The sequence below is a fragment of the Rosa rugosa genome, chromosome 3 (assembly GCF_958449725.1).
Source record: "Rosa rugosa chromosome 3, drRosRugo1.1, whole genome shotgun sequence".
Lineage (NCBI taxonomy): Eukaryota > Viridiplantae > Streptophyta > Magnoliopsida > Rosales > Rosaceae > Rosa > Rosa rugosa.
This window is the reverse complement of record NC_084822.1, coordinates 17611088-17628906: the sequence shown is the minus strand read 5'-3', so window position 1 is coordinate 17628906 and position 17819 is coordinate 17611088. Positions and strand designations below refer to the sequence as shown.

The 17819-nt window shown below is 39.1% G+C and overlaps 1 protein-coding gene across 5 annotated transcripts; it reads right to left on the bottom strand.

Moving 5' to 3' along the window:
* Nucleotides 1-488: 488 nt before the first annotated feature.
* Nucleotides 489-7319, bottom strand: LOC133736338 (uncharacterized). 5 transcript variants are annotated; one of them, XM_062163797.1, is made up of 5 exons: nt 7017-7319; nt 5865-6300; nt 3908-3969; nt 2848-3818; nt 489-845 (listed from the first exon to the last, which is right to left on the bottom strand). In XM_062163797.1, the coding sequence occupies exons 2-4, from the start codon at nt 6178-6180 to the stop codon at nt 2871-2873; spliced, it is 1326 nt and encodes a 441-aa protein (XP_062019781.1). In that variant the 5' UTR covers nt 6181-6300; nt 7017-7319; the 3' UTR covers nt 489-845; nt 2848-2870. The 5 variants fall into 5 exon arrangements, with proteins under 5 accessions (XP_062019781.1, XP_062019780.1, XP_062019778.1 ...); XM_062163796.1 differs by having other exon boundaries at nt 489-840; XM_062163794.1 differs by lacking the exon at nt 489-845 and adding an exon at nt 2346-2637 and having other exon boundaries at nt 7017-7317.
* Nucleotides 7320-17819: the final 10500 nt, after the last annotated feature.

The window sequence follows — 17819 nt, the reverse complement described above, 5'->3', positions numbered from 1 at the left end:
CAATCTGTGTGTGCGTGCTGCAAGTATGGTTCTAGCTAGGATCATGATTTATTTTACTTTGGAACTATTCAATTAGGGCGCTACTTAATTGTCAGATTGTGTTGTAAATATTTTTGTTTCAATTAAATGAGAGAGTTCTGACCGTTTGATTCATGAACGAAAGTTCTAGAAATTTTGTTTGGGTAACTTTTTGTGTTTGCATGCAAAAAAAAAAAACAAAAACAAATGGAGGTGTAGTGAGTGAATTAGAGGTATAATGAGTAATTTATTGTTTTGTATGTGAATAATATAACTAAGGTTATTTTAGGAATTCAAAAGGAGGTCTAGTGAGCAAACATTGGGTACTTAAAAGCAAGAAGGAGGTGTAGAGAGTAGAGAGGTCAGATGAGCAAATTTGGAGGTCTCAATAGAAACTTTGTTGTATTAATTGTGAGGATTTTGATTATACTACGTCTGGATTGTCTCTCCCTCTCACATGGTTTAGATCCTAATTGAACACTAATTAAGTAATTAGTCATCATTAAGTTCATCAATTAATGAATATATGCAGTCATACTTCCGGTTAAGTAAAAATGAATCAATCAAGCGAATGTATGTATACATATTTACCCTCACCAGCTGGCTTGGAATTATTGTATTGCAATTGATGAAGCACTCGGTTTTGGGAAGCCTTAAACTGTCCGAGCTGAAAGTCCAGAGTGAGTGGGCTTGTGGTCGGGGGGTTTACTGGTGCAGAGATACTGTTTGGCACTAGAACAGCTGATCCCATTGTTGCAAAGTTTGCGCCATATCTGAAATTGAAGTGAACCGACGGCAGAAATGGGAAGCCAAGACCATCAGCTGCACTGAAGATTAAAATGATCACTGAAGAAGTAAAACCCTATTAAGAAAGCTTAGCTCAAAATATAATCATATCTTTAATTAGTACTACTATATTAAGAAAGCTTAGCTCAAAATATAATCATATCTCTAATTTATACGTCATGGTAATATATGGAGGAATTTACGAGAAATCCGCGATCAGGCGACCGGCTCGACTCCCTAGGAAAGTAAAACTGGAGTCTTTTGATTGCGTGCTCCCGTGTGAAAATGCAGCAAAATAACCCCCTGTATCGGAGTGCGAGTCGCCAAGGCTAAAAATGCCCTTAATCTCCACTTCACACGACGAGGATGATAACTTGGTAAGAGTACGTAGCCATGATGATGAATAATAGTACTGAGTATTGCCATTGTTGGAGCAAGGAAAGCTGGTTATGTAGGAGAACTCATCTTCTTGAATTACTCAGTCACTCGCCACTATGATTCATGCAGTCTCCAACTTCAATATCTATGGAGGCAAAGAGGCTTGGGTTGGGGCACAGACCATCTGGGAAGTTAGACAAAAACCTAACATATTGAATGATGTGACTAGATGTCTAGATTAGAGAAAGTTCTCTTACTGTATCTATGTCAATCACAATTAATCTCACCATGCATTTTGGGCAAGGAATGGGTAGAGGTAATTCTGTTTTCTGAAATGAGTTCATGAAGGACACTGTTTTGTTTTGTGTAAAAATATAAATTTGTACACACAGGTGAAATTTGAGAGTGGTATTAGAACAACGAAAGTCAAAACCTAATAGACAAACCCACAAAAGCAACATAGTAAGCCCATCACATTCATGAAAGTAAGTTGTGGCAAATGGAAAGAGTTAAATCATAGATATCTGTAGAACATCTTTTTTCTTTTTTCTTTTTGAAATGCTGTAGAACATGTCTTGGTCATGTATTAATCCAACATATCTAGTAATGCGGAATCAAATCTAGTCTTTTGATTTAGCTTCATTGTATGTTAAAACATTATACCATTTTCTAGCACATCACATGGTACTTCTAAACCACACAGTATAAGAGTTCATAGAGCCACACAGCCAAAGTGAACGGTTCAACTACAAATCCACAATTAAGATGAGGAAATAACAAATTTTCAGGCGTATAAAGATGTGATATTTTTTAGCAGAGCAAATTCCATTTTCTTCACCTTTAAACTCCTATGAAAAACTTCAGTTGCAATTCAAAAAAGTGAAAATAACATCAGTTATCACAGAATATAGCAAAGGTTGAATCACGTCAGTATCGAGAATACATTCCCAATCAAATTTTTGTAAGTAAAGTAATGAAATGAGGTAATAAGACTTCTTTAGATCATCAAACTTTGAACTTTCTAAGTTTTTCGTCCCCTGCGTTTTCGCTCTAATCAATATCTACAACTAACAGAAATCTCTGTCAATGAAAATCGCATAGTATTACAAGACAACCCCCCTGCAGAAAGATTTTGTTGCTTTTTGGCAAATCCAGGATCCATCTACCATACATAACTTCATTTTGATATGAATGCAATCAAGCAAAAACAAAAGAATCTGTACAAAAATACGAATCAGATCATAAATCATTTATGCATTTCCATTTCTAATTCTTTCACTATAAATCACTGTTCTATATATTCCATGTTTTCTTCTTTACAGTGTAACTCCAAAAGCTAACCCTGTTGAATGTCAAGACTGTATGCAGTTGCAGATGTTTACAGTGACACGATATGTGTGCTCTTCACAACCCTTTATCCAACTGATATTTCAAAAGAAGAACCAATACTGGAATCTGTATAAAATAACAATTATAAGTCCAACAAGAACCAAAAAAAGAATTCCATTCTATGTAAGACAACATAGCTCCCATATTTGGACATGAAATTTTGACTTCAGTGCCAACTAAACCTAATCCAGAACATACCATGTTGATAAATTATGGTTTTGAGCCAAAAAGTAATATAGCTTTTTACTAATTACATGAATTAACAGTTGGGCTCACCTGTCAAACATCACTACGTGAGCTCACATCTTGCTAGATTTTGCCCAGAAGAACCCCTTCTTTCTGGTAGAATGATTCTCCGACAGGGCTCGAGCACTCTTGGAGCCAAATGAGAGCCGTCTCAAAAAAGGCTTTCCCGAGGAGTTTCTCATGCTGGAACTGGATGCCATCTTAGGACCCTTTCCTTGATGTCCACTGCCTTTCAAGCGATCAAACACAGCAGAATCACTATCAAGATCTAGCACCCGATTCCTTGATCTCTTATTTCTAGCCTTCAAATCCATTTCAGCTTTCAATGCCTTTTCAGACAACTTATGGATCTGTTTCTCCCCAAAGGTGCAAACAGGGCAAGCTGGGTCATACTTGTTGATATCAGGCGTCATATGCTCCAAACACTCAGCGTGATAAGAATGCCCACATGTTAGCACTGCAACCACAGAGAGCTCATTGTTCACAATAAACTTTTGGCCACTCCACGAAGATTTCTCAGTTAATAGCTTTGAGCAAATCCCACATGTCTGCAAATCAACGGAGGGGGAAGCTGATATTCTGCTATTGGATCTAGTTATCTTCTCACGATTAAAGCCAAAGGATTCAGTATCAAAAGACCACCTTTCTCTATTAGATGTGGCCATGAGCTCAGAAAATGCATGCATAGACCAACTATCTGAAGACCCACCACGGGAGCCCCTAGCAGATTCATTGCTCCATGAAGGGAGCCTTGCCCTATCTTCAGATATTGAGAGGTAGCTTGGTGATTTGTTTCCTGGAATTCGGCTGTCAGATACTTGCCTTAATAGCTGATGTCTAGGAGAACAGCGAGGACACCTCGACGGGGTTGAGCTAGCAGGAGGCAGGTGATATTGGGATGACATCGGGGACGCGGACAAGGATGAAGTAGAAGGCAATGAAACTGATAGCTTGGCAGGAGACGGGTATGACACTGTTGGGGATTCCGTTGACTCCTTTGTCTACAAATTAATCCACAAACGAGGGAGTTAAAAATATAATATTTATGGAATGCTATATGGTGCTTAAATCATAGCAGAAAGTGCCTCACTCGTATATGATCTACCTGTTCTAGACTGGCATCCATGGAAATGTTTCTTGAAATAGATTGATCTGCCATAGACATGTATAAATAGATCAGCGGAAAATGTCATGGTACAACTAACATTTACAAGGGAGAAATTAATTAAACATATCTGTACTGCCATCTAACTAACCAATAACCCCAAATCATATTCCACTTTAAATAGTAAACCAGTTGGAGAAAAGAAACAAACATAGTATGCTAATCAGCAAGTAAAAAAATAGATGTTTTACTTTGTGTTATATCATATGGTGTATGATGCAATTGCCCTGAGATATCAAGCTACATTCCAAGATAATCAAAACAGCCAAGGAGCTTCACATATAAGTTCTAAAATCCTATAAGGTTAGCTTTTCCAGGAAATAATATAATAACTTTTTGAAAAGCTGCCACATCTATGCAATCTCATCTTCTTCTATAGAACCACAGGACACAAGCTTGCTTTATAGACAAGGAAATAGGCAATAGGCAATAGAAAATTCACCTATCCCACTGACAAGCCAGTCAAAGGAAATCAAAACAACCAATCATGAATACCAACAATGCATTTAAGATTGGATACCAGATTAGTGTTTGAAGTTATAAAGAACAACTATTTTAGCATTCGAACTACAATTGGGGCATCAGGAAAAGCGGACTACATTTTGGAATACAGAAAGAACACAACACAAGCACCCATTGGTGATAGAACCTTAAAACTCATCCTTCACCCTCATTCTTAAGGAAATTCCATTACCAATAGCCAATTGGCTAGACAAATTTTAACACCTATTGAATATATATATATATATATATATATATATATATATATGTAAAATGTAATAATGATTTATTAAATGCTTAAAGCTTATTTGAGTAATCAAAATAATGTAATATAAACCTGCACTTCTTAGTCAACATGAAAAAGCCCAAAAACTCTCCAACCTACAATGTGAAGAGCTATCAACAAAAAAGACTGGGAGAAGTATAACAAGCATCCGCAGGTACAGGACTCTAATCAACCAAGTGTGTCAATCAGAGCTGCTGTATCTAATTTATATAATGTGGTATAAACCTTTGACGCTGTGATTGTATAGTTTGCAAACACCCCAGTCCTATGTGCAGTGATGTCCATGCAGCTATATTTTTCATACTTTCTTTAAAACTCATTCAGTCGTCGTCTCTAATTAATATGGCTTCAATAAATACTGCAGCACCAAAAGAGAAAAAGCAATCCTTTTATTCCATCCATGTTCACATTTAAGGACTTTTTACATGAAACTTCATCTGGTTAGTGTCTTTCTTACAAAATTCTATCATCATCCTCATCAGTCATATTTGGCAACACATGGCTCACCATAGTCAACCGTAGCTTGGAGTCTGGCCTTCCATGGAAATTTGTATCTATTTGGCAACTATGTCAGCACTCAGCACTGTTGTTTGGACTAAATGCAGATAAACCATTATGAATGTGCATTTTATGAACTCAATAGCCTTGTTTATATCCAAAATTCTTCAGTACGAACAGCATTTGCAACAATATAGAAAGAGATCATTTTTTACCATCCTTATTAGGTTAGAAGGAAACTGATTAAACCTGAACTAGTTGAAACCTAGGTAAATCAAATTACTTCACCCTCCTTTGTACTTCAACCTTTAAATTTTTTTTATTGGATGCAGAAATTGTTTGTTCAGGATGCCAATGCCTCCTATAAGCATGTAATCCTGAAGACAATATGGCACACACAAAATGCTTGGCCAACTTGCAAAAAGAATACAAGACTAAGACAGCATAACTCCACATGACAATGCAACAAAGAATTTGTAATCGACTATTCGTCTATCGAACCAGTGAATTTCATAACAAGAACTTTGGCAAAGGACAAAAGCAAAATCTTGAACCAAATATAGATTTCTGAATCAAAAATAGAGGATAAGAATTTACCTGAAGCAGGGGTTCTCACACTCCCAGCAGTTCCTTCAGAAACTATAGACTTCTGCGTGGCATGTCTTTGTAAATGTTCCAACGGACTTCCCTCTTCTGATACACATGCCGACTCAAATTTAACTTCAGATCCATCATTTCTGCTAATCCCATCAGAAAGCCAACTTACAGAAGTGTCTTCAGCTGCTACCCCGACTCTGTTATCCCATCGAAAGCTCCACGTGGGTGAATATCGAACATTACGATGCAGATTTTCACTATTAGCTCTGGTTGTTATTGTCTTGTCTCTAGCCGCGACACAACAAGCAGACCCCATCCTCCCAATACACTGCACTTTGAACTTACAATACTAACCCTCAACTATACCACGCATTACTCAAACTTAAAAACTCAACTGATAATCACCACACGCTGAATCCCATAAATAGCTGTTCCTCTGCAATCATATAAACGAAACAAACCATCATGAATACCGCCAAAAGTTTAAGCAAATATGCAATATCATGAATAGGATATAAACTCCCAAACTACACACCGCAAAAAGAAACTCAGATCAAAAACAAACTTCCCAATTAAAAACCCCATCAAACGAATATAAAATTTACCCAATTCCAAATAATATCCGAATCTTAAAGCTCTTCCATTATCCACTTCAATACACAGTGAGACCAATAATGGGACTGTCAAATAAACCCCTCTAGTTCTTCAAGAACTAGACAAAAACAATTTTTTATTTGTTTGTCCCACTTTCTTTCTTTCCTTTTTTTTATAATTTTTTTTTTCAACACCGACAACACAAAAAATAAAAACAGTAAATATATATATATATATTGCTCGAAAATATATAGAATTCCAGGCATCGATTCAATCTGCTACTCTCAAGGAACAGAGTGAAAGATTAAGTCTAACTCCAAAAAATAAAAAAAAATAAAAAACCAAAAATAATGCCCCCAAAATAGCAAATATTAATCCCACTAGATAGGTCAGAAGGAGGATCCGAATTTAGAGCAAAAATTATGGAATTCACAGTCAAACTTTCGAAATCAAAAAATCAAATCCCTAGGCCTCTAAAACTCAATCACAAAATCTCACTACTATTATGACAACCGTAATCCACATCGTTCCAAGCACAACACGCAATCAAACACAGACCTGCCGTGACGGAGCCGCGCATTCGGAGAGCGACGGGAGGCTAGAGAGAGAAAGTGCGACTTGTAGAGAGAGAAAGTGAGAGAGAGAGACACTGCTGCTGCTCTCGCTTCTTCTTTGTTGGTTGCAGAAAGAATCCTTCTCTCTCTGTGAGGTCGTTTTTAGGGAGGCTTTGGGTTAACGCCGTTCACGGTTTTAGACTGACGCCGTTCGCTTCTTTATCCCCCCTCTCGAGATTAAAAAATTGGATTTGGGGAGGTGAGTAGGGGTTGTACCGGGGTTACAGTGGGGTGAAGAGTAGGTGATAATTGCGGGGTTTTGTAGGGGTGGTGTCTTTTGCAGTACGCGGAGTGCGTAGTACGCATTCCGTGCTTTTCACGTTCCAGCAAAGTATCATATCATGGAGACTAATTTCGGATAAAAAAGAGGAGGAAAATATCTTGAAGAAATTCCTTATTCTCTTTTTATCTCTTTTTATTAACACTATACATAAACAATGAAATCAAAGAAACTTCATTCTGTTTTCTCGAAAAAAAAAACAAAAAAAAAAACTTCATTCTGTTGTTCTCTTTGTGGATAGATAGGAATCATACACTACTTCCTAGTAAAGTGTATTCCACTGATATTTGACATTGAGTTGCAGCTCGGTAAAATGAGAATAATTTGGATATGATTCTGATTTTTTTTTTTTAAGAATTTAGATCCAGAATTCCATATTATCAAGCTCAAGAGTGACAATTCTACCTTACACGCGATTGAAACAATTTTTTGGTCTAATGTGCTAAGCCGCGTACTGCTAGCAACTAGAAATAGTCATAAACCAGAAAAATGCTATTTAGTATAAACCACGTTAGTCCGCTATTTGATACATGTAATACATAATCAACATTTGCATGTAACAAGATATTTGTCTAAGGGTGAGTGTTGTTATAGTAAGTAATATGCGATGAAAAAATATCTTGTTGTGGGGGAAAGAAGATATTTGTCTAGGGGTGAGTGTTGTTATAGTAATAAGAGATAAAAAAAAATATCTTGTTGTAGGGAGACATGTAACAAAGAGAGTAATCTACATAAAACAAAAAGAGAAAAAAAAAGGAAATAAAGAATGTTGTTAGTCACTTAGTGTCACAAGCATCAATGAGGAAACGATGGGACAGGCGGCGGGTGTGTGGTGGTGTGAATGCGATTTATTTTCTCAATTTTGAAGGATAAACAAAAATAATAACACCCATTGATGAATAAAAATTAAATTTTCTAACCAAGCTAGACAAAAGCCTATAAATCATTCAATGACTATTTTCTCGATCCCATTTTGGTCACTAACTCTCAACCAAAATGGTATGAAAAATCATTGCTAAAAAGTTAAAAGGTCGAGTTTGATTGGGCAACCCAAACAAACAAGTAATTAGTTGGTGAAAGGTGGACGGTGCAAGTGTAAACACTAAACAGCGTCACCAAATGGTTTGGACTTTGAGTTGTGCACGTAAATTACGATTCTGCTCTTAAATATTAGGAACAGGTTGCTGCTGAGGCGGACGACGGACGGGTCCTTTTCCGAAAATGCCCTCGCAGGTGTCGGGTTTGGGGGGGGGGGAAGGGAGGACGGAGATGTCTTTTCGGGTTCCTCCTGTCGACTAGGCGTGGCAAACTAGCAAAGTGAGATTGTGAAGGTCAAGTGGAGGCGTGTGAGGGTGAGACTTGGGAGTCATCCCATTAATAATTCAACGTCGACGTCAATGGTGGATTAGTGTCATTTTATATCACCCAATGGCAAGAGATGTGAGCCACCTTAGCTTGACTATGAGAACTTTGTCAATATTGGGTAACTGCATTTCTTTCCATAGAGAAATATTCATGCAAAATTTCTTTGAATTTATGTTTCTTTTTACGCTCTTTTCAAGAAATCCTAATGTAAAGTTGACTGTTCAAATTGCCTGATTATCATAAAGTTGGACTTGTCCTGAAACTGTAAGCATGTCACCCCCTAATTTTGGACATTCTATCCTGCAACCCTTTCACATTGTATAAACTTATCTTGTTTTGTTTATGATTCACAGCTACTTGTCTGTTCCAGAGATGGAAACATCTATTCACTCGAACTCGTAAGTTCCGGGACCTCTTCTTAATTTGTAATCTGTAATGTTTATATTTGTATAAATTTTCTTCATGACAAATCATGTTTATTTTCTTTGTTTGTTTGCCAATAGAACAATAGGATCAAAAGGTAATGTGTTCATTTCTGTTATCTTTTAATAGGATCTGATAGACATATGGGTATTGCATCCACTTTTCTGGATTTGCAAGACTTAATGGTGATCTCTCTTCCAATAAAACTTGAGCAACCATTGTCTATAAATGTTTAGGCTTGGGTTCAATTTTTTATTATATTCAGACATTTTGCAAAATGACACTGATTGCTTGATCATTGAATTGCAATTGTGTTCCCTAAAATATTGTAAAAGATGGTGTTTCGTTTATTCATATTCAGTGTATTACATAGCACATTGACCACTGCTATGTTCACTCCAGGAATCGGGAGGTTTACTCTGGGAATACAATGTTAAGGATCCAATTACTTCATCTGCCTATGTCGATGAGCACCTGAGCTTGGTGTCTGATCAGTCTAACTTTCCCGACCGCAGGTAAAGAATTATTTAATATTAAAAAGCGTAACCGTAGATCATGTGGAACTCGAGAATTATTTAATATTTAACATAGAATTGATCATGTCTTTAATGTGTTATTCGTGCGATATGCAATATCACAACAAAATGGTGTAAGGTTCAGTTGTTTGATGAATACTTTCTTGAGAAGAAAAATTTATTGTATTTGTATTATCAAATTCTCTATCCGATCTTATGATCTTTATTTTTTTATCATGTTGATTCTCATACTTTTAGGTTCTATGTTTTAAACATATTCGTTGCCTCATCTTTATTTTGAAAGGTGGTGCTAAGAATTGCACAATTCTATGTAAAGAATGATGAAATGACCTAATCTAACATGCTATTAACCAATTATCAGTTGACAATACATTGAGTTTAAAGAACCCATCTGCAAGATAGTCATTTCCTACAAAATAACGAGCCATAGGAGTCATTGCCAGATTGCCTCTTAGCCACTTCAATTTAGTGAATATACCAAGTTTGATGTGTACACAATTATAAACTATTATAACTTAAGCCAATTATTCAACATTCAAACTCCAACACGGAACACGTGGAGCTGCATTCTCTCAACATTGGGCTTGCGATGAGGCTGGGATTCTTGGGAGGGATATTGCATCTGGTGTATTAGTGACTTCGTTGGACTTCCGGTGTAAAGATTTTATTTTCATTCTTAAGGGGGTTTTTAACCTCTTATGTGTAGTGTAGGAGAGTTGTAACAAATCATTACGACAAACCAAAATGAACTGGTATTGTTTGGATAGGAAAATATTGTAGTTCTTACTATTTCGCAACTGTTCTCATTTCTTTTTGGTATAAATTCAAGGTTTTCAGTGAAAAAAAAATGAAAATAATGGTCATGTTTCATGATTTGCTGTCATGTAAGGTATTTTTTTGGGTCTAGTTTCATGAATTTGCTCAGATCTATGTTTGACAAACTCATATGAATGATCGATATGTATGATGCCTTTGTTAGAAATGACATTATTTTAAGGAAGGAAAGATCCCGCAATATTTCTAATGAAATATTATAAGTTTTGAAGTTAACCCAAGTCGCGAAAGAGTGTTGGTTGGATTATATCCTAAAAGATATAAATTTGTTATCTGTTTATTCAATTTGCTTCTAAACCAAGCGGTGAAGGAGTTTTAGGTCTAAGAACTAATCTGCGGACAGACTAATCATTTGGAGGTCCGGACAACCAACATGACATTGCAACCCCTCCGATCTAGCCACATTTATAATTTAACAATTACACTAAGCGAACTAAGCGTTCAAACGAAGGACGTGAGAGTTTCACATCTTGAATATTCCTGTGTGGGGACTAAATACATCTACTAAACCACATATCGAGGTTAAGGAGGATCCGAATTAAGTTGACATTAAATTAGATTAGGATTCGATCATTCTAGTGTTAAAATGAAAAAAAAATTGCAAGTATTTTATTTATGGACTAAATTCAGTTTAGTCCCTCAAACTTTAGGCTAAACATCAGTTTGGTCCCTGTTTGGACCCAAAATGAGCATTTTGGTTTGACAAAGCGTGTCTTGGAGAAATTGAGCCAATATCAGTGGCTCACATATATATTTTCGATAAGTTCAAAAATATATTATTAAGAGGCTAAATAAGGCCTACCAAACATGGAAATGAAAAATCAACTTTAGCACATTTTCCTACTTCGGCTAGGAGAAAGCGAGCTAGACAAGAAATGAGGGATGGCGGACTAACCATCCGAACTCCAAATGAGTTGAAACTTTCCAGATTAATTCTAGACATCCCATTAATCATTTCTTATGAAGAGTGCCAAAGCTCGTTCGGAGTGGAAAACCTTCAAACAAACAGTCCAATTTTCTGCAGAAGCAAAACTTGGAAACTGGACCTGTAAGAGGTCCAGCAGCATTTCTGGCCCAACCACAGGGAAATAAATTCTGAAATTTTACCACAATAATCTACATTCATGGTGGATCATTTCATATGAAGAAATCGAAGGTTGAATCTGAGTTCTTAGTGGAGATAAAAATTGAGGGATAAGGGAGCAGAAAATGACTTAAACCTAACATTCCATTAGTGTTTAAGTGCTTGAACCTAACAATTCCATAAACTCATAAGTGCTCCATAAACTCATAAGTGCTCCATTATGATTTGTTTAAATGCCAAATAGTGTTGCTTGGTAGCCTATAAATAGAGGCTACAACATAGAACAATTCACTCATTCACACATCAAAACATCTCTAAGATGATCTAAGTTCTCTCTAGAGCAAACCTCTCTAAGAGCAACTCCTCTCCTTTTCTTTCTCTTATCGGTGATCACACTACTAGTCCTAGTCTTCTCGGAAGCCGACTTTCAGTGCCACCAAATCCTCTGTCAAAGTGCTTCGGTCCTAGTCTCCTCGGGAGCCGACGGTAGTGCCGCGACCACAACGGTTACAGAACCAGCCAAGCAAGGGTAACGCCCTAGCAACCCAGCCAAGCTAAAGTCACGCTTTAGCAAGTTCTCAATACTTCCCGGTGATGTCGCTCTGCTCAATCTACAATATTGAGTATCGATTGTGTTAACAAGAAGAAAGCTCAGCAAAAGTCCTCGCCACGAGGCATAAAGAATCCCACGACGAGGTTGGTGCTCTCCTCGTCTACAATCGCTTGATAGAAGTCAGGTCAAGGGACACCCCCGACGACCGCACCCGAATGGTGCTGGCACGCCCGCGCAGAAAAGAGACTGTTGACCAGCTCAAGAAAAACTGGAGCCAAACATTTTGGCACGCCCAGTGGGACTACATCAGAAGTATTTCTCTTGAAGCACATTCAACCACCGGGCTTCAAAACAAACATTTTGGCACGCCCGGTGGGATAATCTGGATAACACTAGAGTCTTTTTGTGTTCGCCATCATTGGGATGTCAGGGGAAAATCTTTACCAAAAGAAATTCCTAAAGTGACAAGATGGCCAATGTTGCCACCATTGGCAATATTGACATTGATGATGAGTTCGAACCACTCATCATTCCACCAGATGCTAGCCTGGACGAGAGGCTTCGCATCCTTACACTGCATAGTGAAAATTATGGGAAGCATCTGGCAGCTTCGATTGCGAAAAGGGAACAACGAATTCGCGAGTTGAAGCAGCGAATGAATCAGAATGCTCAGAAAGCTAAAGAGCAGTCACAAAAGCTTTTCTCGAGCAGAGACAAACAGACTGCCCAACCTGCCGCGAACATCACATCTGAGTTCACGACCTTACGCGAGGAAGGTTCTACCTTGGCTAATTCGCATCAAGGAGAATTGAAAAGTCAAGAATCTGCTCGCGAAGAGGTGGTTTCTGAGGTTGAATTGCCTACAGATGGCGATAAACCTAAACGCCTCACTGGAGAATCACAGCCTTACACAGAGGCTGCTTTTGGAGAAGATGATCCACAAGATTGTTCTTCTGACAATAAAGTTGTCTCTGAACAAATATCTGAATTCTCCACTGACCCAGCCATATATGTGGCTACTGATCAGATTCTTGGGGGGCAAGATGGAGCTCATGTTCATTCTGTTGATCACCAACATGAATTTCTTAAAAATTCTAATAGCCAAGCGGTGATTAAATATGATCTAGGCGACCAAATTGTCGTTTTTGAGGCTCTTGATCATGAGAATTCAAACCAACAAGTGGTCGTCTATAATGGCCAATCTGTGGCTAATTCTATGCCAACAAAGATACTTGGGGGGCAAGATTACTCCTCCTACGAGCTAAATTTCTTCCAATTTTGGCACGCGAAGTATCTTTGTTGCTTTCCTTCAAGCTCTCACAAGGGGGGTTTTCATGCTATAAATTTTTACGCATCTGAGCTTGGAGTGAAGCATAGATGGCCTCCCCCGTGGCCTTCTGGAGGTTAGCTAAACATAGTGCTGCTAACTTCTTTCTTTGTTTTTAATTTCCTGTCAATTTTCAGTTTTCACTTTTATTTTCGTCATTTATATTAAAAAAAAAAAAAGAAAAAAAAAAAGTTGAATTTGGTAAGGGGTTGTGAATCATAACGGAATAGGTGAAGTCTCTTTTGTTAATATTGGCCTAAACTCCTTATTGATGCCTAGTTCAGGTCTCTTAAGGTTAAGGGCGGCTTTTATTAACACTTGTTGAACTGTCTTCACACTTATGACATTTCTCATCTTAGTAAGTATAGCCTATGTGAAATGGTGTCTAGAAAGGGGACAACGTTCATGACAGGTTCTTGAATCCAGAAGTGCGTGCAAATGGGCCTAAACCACTATGTGGGAGTAGCTCATGCCAAAATGGATTCTGCCTCTCTTGTTCGCCCTCCCCCACCTGGCCATTTCAGTAAGGTTGCCCAAAGGATTTGAAAGAAAATTTGTGTCTAGGCCACTATACTTGGGCCGCATGTCTAAACCTTGATGCACTTTGTCTTATTGAATTCAACTACTTATAAAAAAAAAAAAAAAAAAAAATAATAATAATAATAATTTCGTTAACTTTGTTTTAAGTTTTATATTCATATTTCAGTTTTTGTTTATCTTTGTTCTTTATTTCGTTGGTTGTTTGTTTATTATTAGAGTCAAAATGAATTTTTGGTAAATATCTTCTTCATCGGGCGCATCCAATGGGATGTGATGTCTAAGGTCTAGTTTGGATACGAGAAGTGCTGACAAAGGGTCTCGTCCCCTGTCAATCAAGTGAGCTGAGCTCCGCCAAAATCGTTCCTCTCTTCACCTGGTCATGTTCCAAAGGAGTTACCTAAAGGAGAAGAGAAATATCCCTAAGTCCAAAACGTTTTTTCTTGTATGTTGCGTCACTTTATGTGTTGTTCTAGTTTTTGTTTTGTTTTGAGTCTTAGGATGCCCTTTCAACTGTCTGTGAAGGGTTTCAATCTCCAAAATTATGGCTAAAATAAAATAAAAAAGTCATAAATACAACTCTTAGGGGGCAATTCTAAGTGTCCCTACACTCGCGAAGCTACTAAGCCGAGTCAGCGGCTCCGGAAACTTTTTCCAGCTTTGCCCTCGCAGGAAAGGCTGAGCTCAAGGGAAATGTGAGAGCCACCACCGTGATCGCCACCTCCATCGGAAGTAGTCTTCATGTTGCCAAAGATGTCCTCACCATGCATGGGGAACAGAGGAAGGGTTTCAATCTCCATGTTCATAGATCCATAACCACCATAGTTCCCCATCTGCCCGTTAACAACAATCATCACACCAGCAGAAGAAGCAGAAGCAGGTGCAGATGAATTGGCAACATTGTCATCACCAACAAGCCCTGATCTTTGCATGGGCACATGAACATCCGAAGTGGACTTCTTCTTCTGCTTCTCCCGAGCCCTTTGGTTCACGAACCAAAAATAGACGTTCTTGAACTCGATCTCGCCGTACCATTTCAGCTGGAGATAGATCCTCTCAACCTGCTCTACAGTTGGGGACCTAACTCCCTTATTGTAGAAAAGCTCCTTGAGGATTCTTATCTGATCTGTAGTGGGAGTCCACCTACTCCGCTTATAAAGCATGTTAGCACTATTTGCGGCTGCTTTGTTGCTTCCTCCATCCTCGGTTGGTTGCTGGGTTTGTGGTTCCATTGGTGATGGGTTGAGAGAATGCAAGAATTGAAGAGTGATGATGATGAGTAATTAAGAAAGATTGCTGTTAGAAATATTCGAGTTGATGAAATGATTTCGGGATTGGAAATTTGGGTTTATAATGTGGAGGAAGATATAGGCATGCAAATATCCACCCTTGGATGGACGGTCAAAGAGGAGTCAAATCGATGTCAGTAAATCGAGATTAGTGATTCCAAATCTCGGGAAAAAAGGGACTAGCAGCATGGGAGGAGCGGTTTTTGAGGAGTTAGCTATTATTAAAGGATTAATAGCATGTGGGGAAACCGAACGGTTTTCGAGGAGGTAACTGTTCTTTTCACGAGATTATTTTTCACGACTGTTGTTTTTCAACGAGTGATTAGTGCCTTAAATCTCGGAAAAGAAGGAATTATTGGCGCTAAGAGTTTTGAGTTGGGAGCCAGCAAGTGGATCCAAAAGATACATATTTTCTCAAAACCCTCACCGCGAGTCTCTTTTTGACGCGGAGCATATTTTTTTTAAAAAAAAGTTCATATTATTTTCAATATACAACTATAGGGGCTTATATTTGGGGCCTTGCGAGACACAATTATTGGCTTCTCACGAATATTTGGATATCAGGATAAGAAAATATTATTGTATTCATAAAGTGGCTTTGCGGCCAAAAGCAGTACATTCATTACAAAGCCAAAAGTGGCTAGAATACAAAACAGGAATCTTTGGATTATCTTCTGAATCTTTTCTCAAGTGGAAGCAGCTATGGAATCCAACGTCGGGTTGAGCCGCGCCCCTTTACATGGAAGCGGCAAAGGAATACAACATAGGCTTGGCCAACGCCATTATCCATGAGAAGGGGAGACTCCAGTGAAAGAAAATGGAGCCTCCAAGCCCCCTCAATTGGAAGCAGCTATGGAATCCAACGCCGGGTTGAGCCGCGCCATTATCTCCTGGAGGGGCAGAGAGTGAAGGAACCGAATATCAGCTTGAGTCTCTGCACCCCCTCTAGCCTTGGTAACCACCATTAGTTGGACGTGAAGTATAGGAACAGCCATTCTGTGGCTTGAACCCATTCTTTTAAAGAGTCCAGCCCTTCTCATCCCTCCAAGATTCTATCAAGAAGAGAAAGGGGGAGAAGGAGGTGAGAACCAAAGCCCTTTCCATCTGGAGGGCACAACACGGGCCGGGTCCAGAAGGAAGGAAACAGAGGAGGAAAGACGAACCTCAGAGTGGCCGTCCTCCCTTTCTCCGTTTCGCTCCGTGTGTAGGATTATGACAAAGATGATCTCGCAAGATCGTGGATCCCACACTCGGAGCCCCCCTCGCGTTTCTAAACCAATCTGAAGCCTGGCATTGTTGTTACAGACTCCAGAAAGGACGAAACAAGGGGTTGCCTAAGATTACGCCATGAGGCCTAACTCAGGCTTAAGATTACGCCATAAAGCCTAAAATTTAGAGGCTAAAGGTCATTTCATGAGGGGAAGATTTGTGAAGAAGGAGAAAAAGAAGCAAGGATTGAAAGGCCATTTCTCGAATATTTCAGAAAAGTTGTTGTGAGTATTCCCTTCCTGAAATACAACTATTTATAGGGACTTCAGGCAAATCCCCACCCTTGGATGAAGCTCAATTTCAAAACCGATGTCAGTAAATCGAGATTAGTGATTCCAAATCTCGGGAAAAAAGGGATTAATAGCATGTGGGGAAACCGAACGGTTTTCGAGGAGGTAACTGTTCTATTCACGAGATTATTTTTTCACGACCGTTGTTTTTCAACGAGTGATTAATGCCTAAAATCTCGGAAAAGAAGGGATTAACAGCATGTGAGGAGACCGAACGGTTTTCGAGGGGGCCTACAGAGATTGGCCCGCAAAGCTCAATTTCAAGCAAAGTTCCTCCACGCGGAGTTTCGCCGCAATAGCATTTGCTTCGGCCTGAGTGGCCCGTTCTCTGAGATGGGCCAGGTTGCGGCCCATTTCTTCAGAAGCAGCCAGAGGTTCATCGAGTTAGGCTTCTTCTGTAGCAATCGCGTTTTCAACAAAGGCTAAACCGGTATGGAGGTCCTCGATCCGAAGTTTGAAGTCGGACCTTTGGATTTGTAATTCCCGCAGGCGGATGGTTCGCTCATTTAAAATACCGCGAGAGATGTCCATTTCTCGAGAGAGGCTATTCATAGCCTCTCGAGTGTCGTGAGCCTGGGCGTTCGCGGCCGGTTGACGTTGGCGGGCCTCATCAAGTTCATTCAGCAGATCATCAATGGCACTAAATTGCTGTAGGGTCAATGCCTTCTCCTGGCAAAGATACCTTAGGGCTTCCAAGACTCGCAGGAGGATGTCTGTCTCCAATACCTGAGGACCCAGATGTTCGTGAAGCACCATCTTAGCCTCATCCACAGCAGAAGGAGGAGTTATCTCCAACACCCTCATCAGTCTCTCGAATCTGGTGGGAGGAGGAGGAGGCAGCAGAGGCGCCACAGGATCACGAACCACCAATGCAAAAGGGTGGACAGCTTCCTCAGTTTCTTCATCTTCAATAGGTTGGTCTATCCCTTCAGCCGCGGGAGAATCTGGAAACTCAACTCG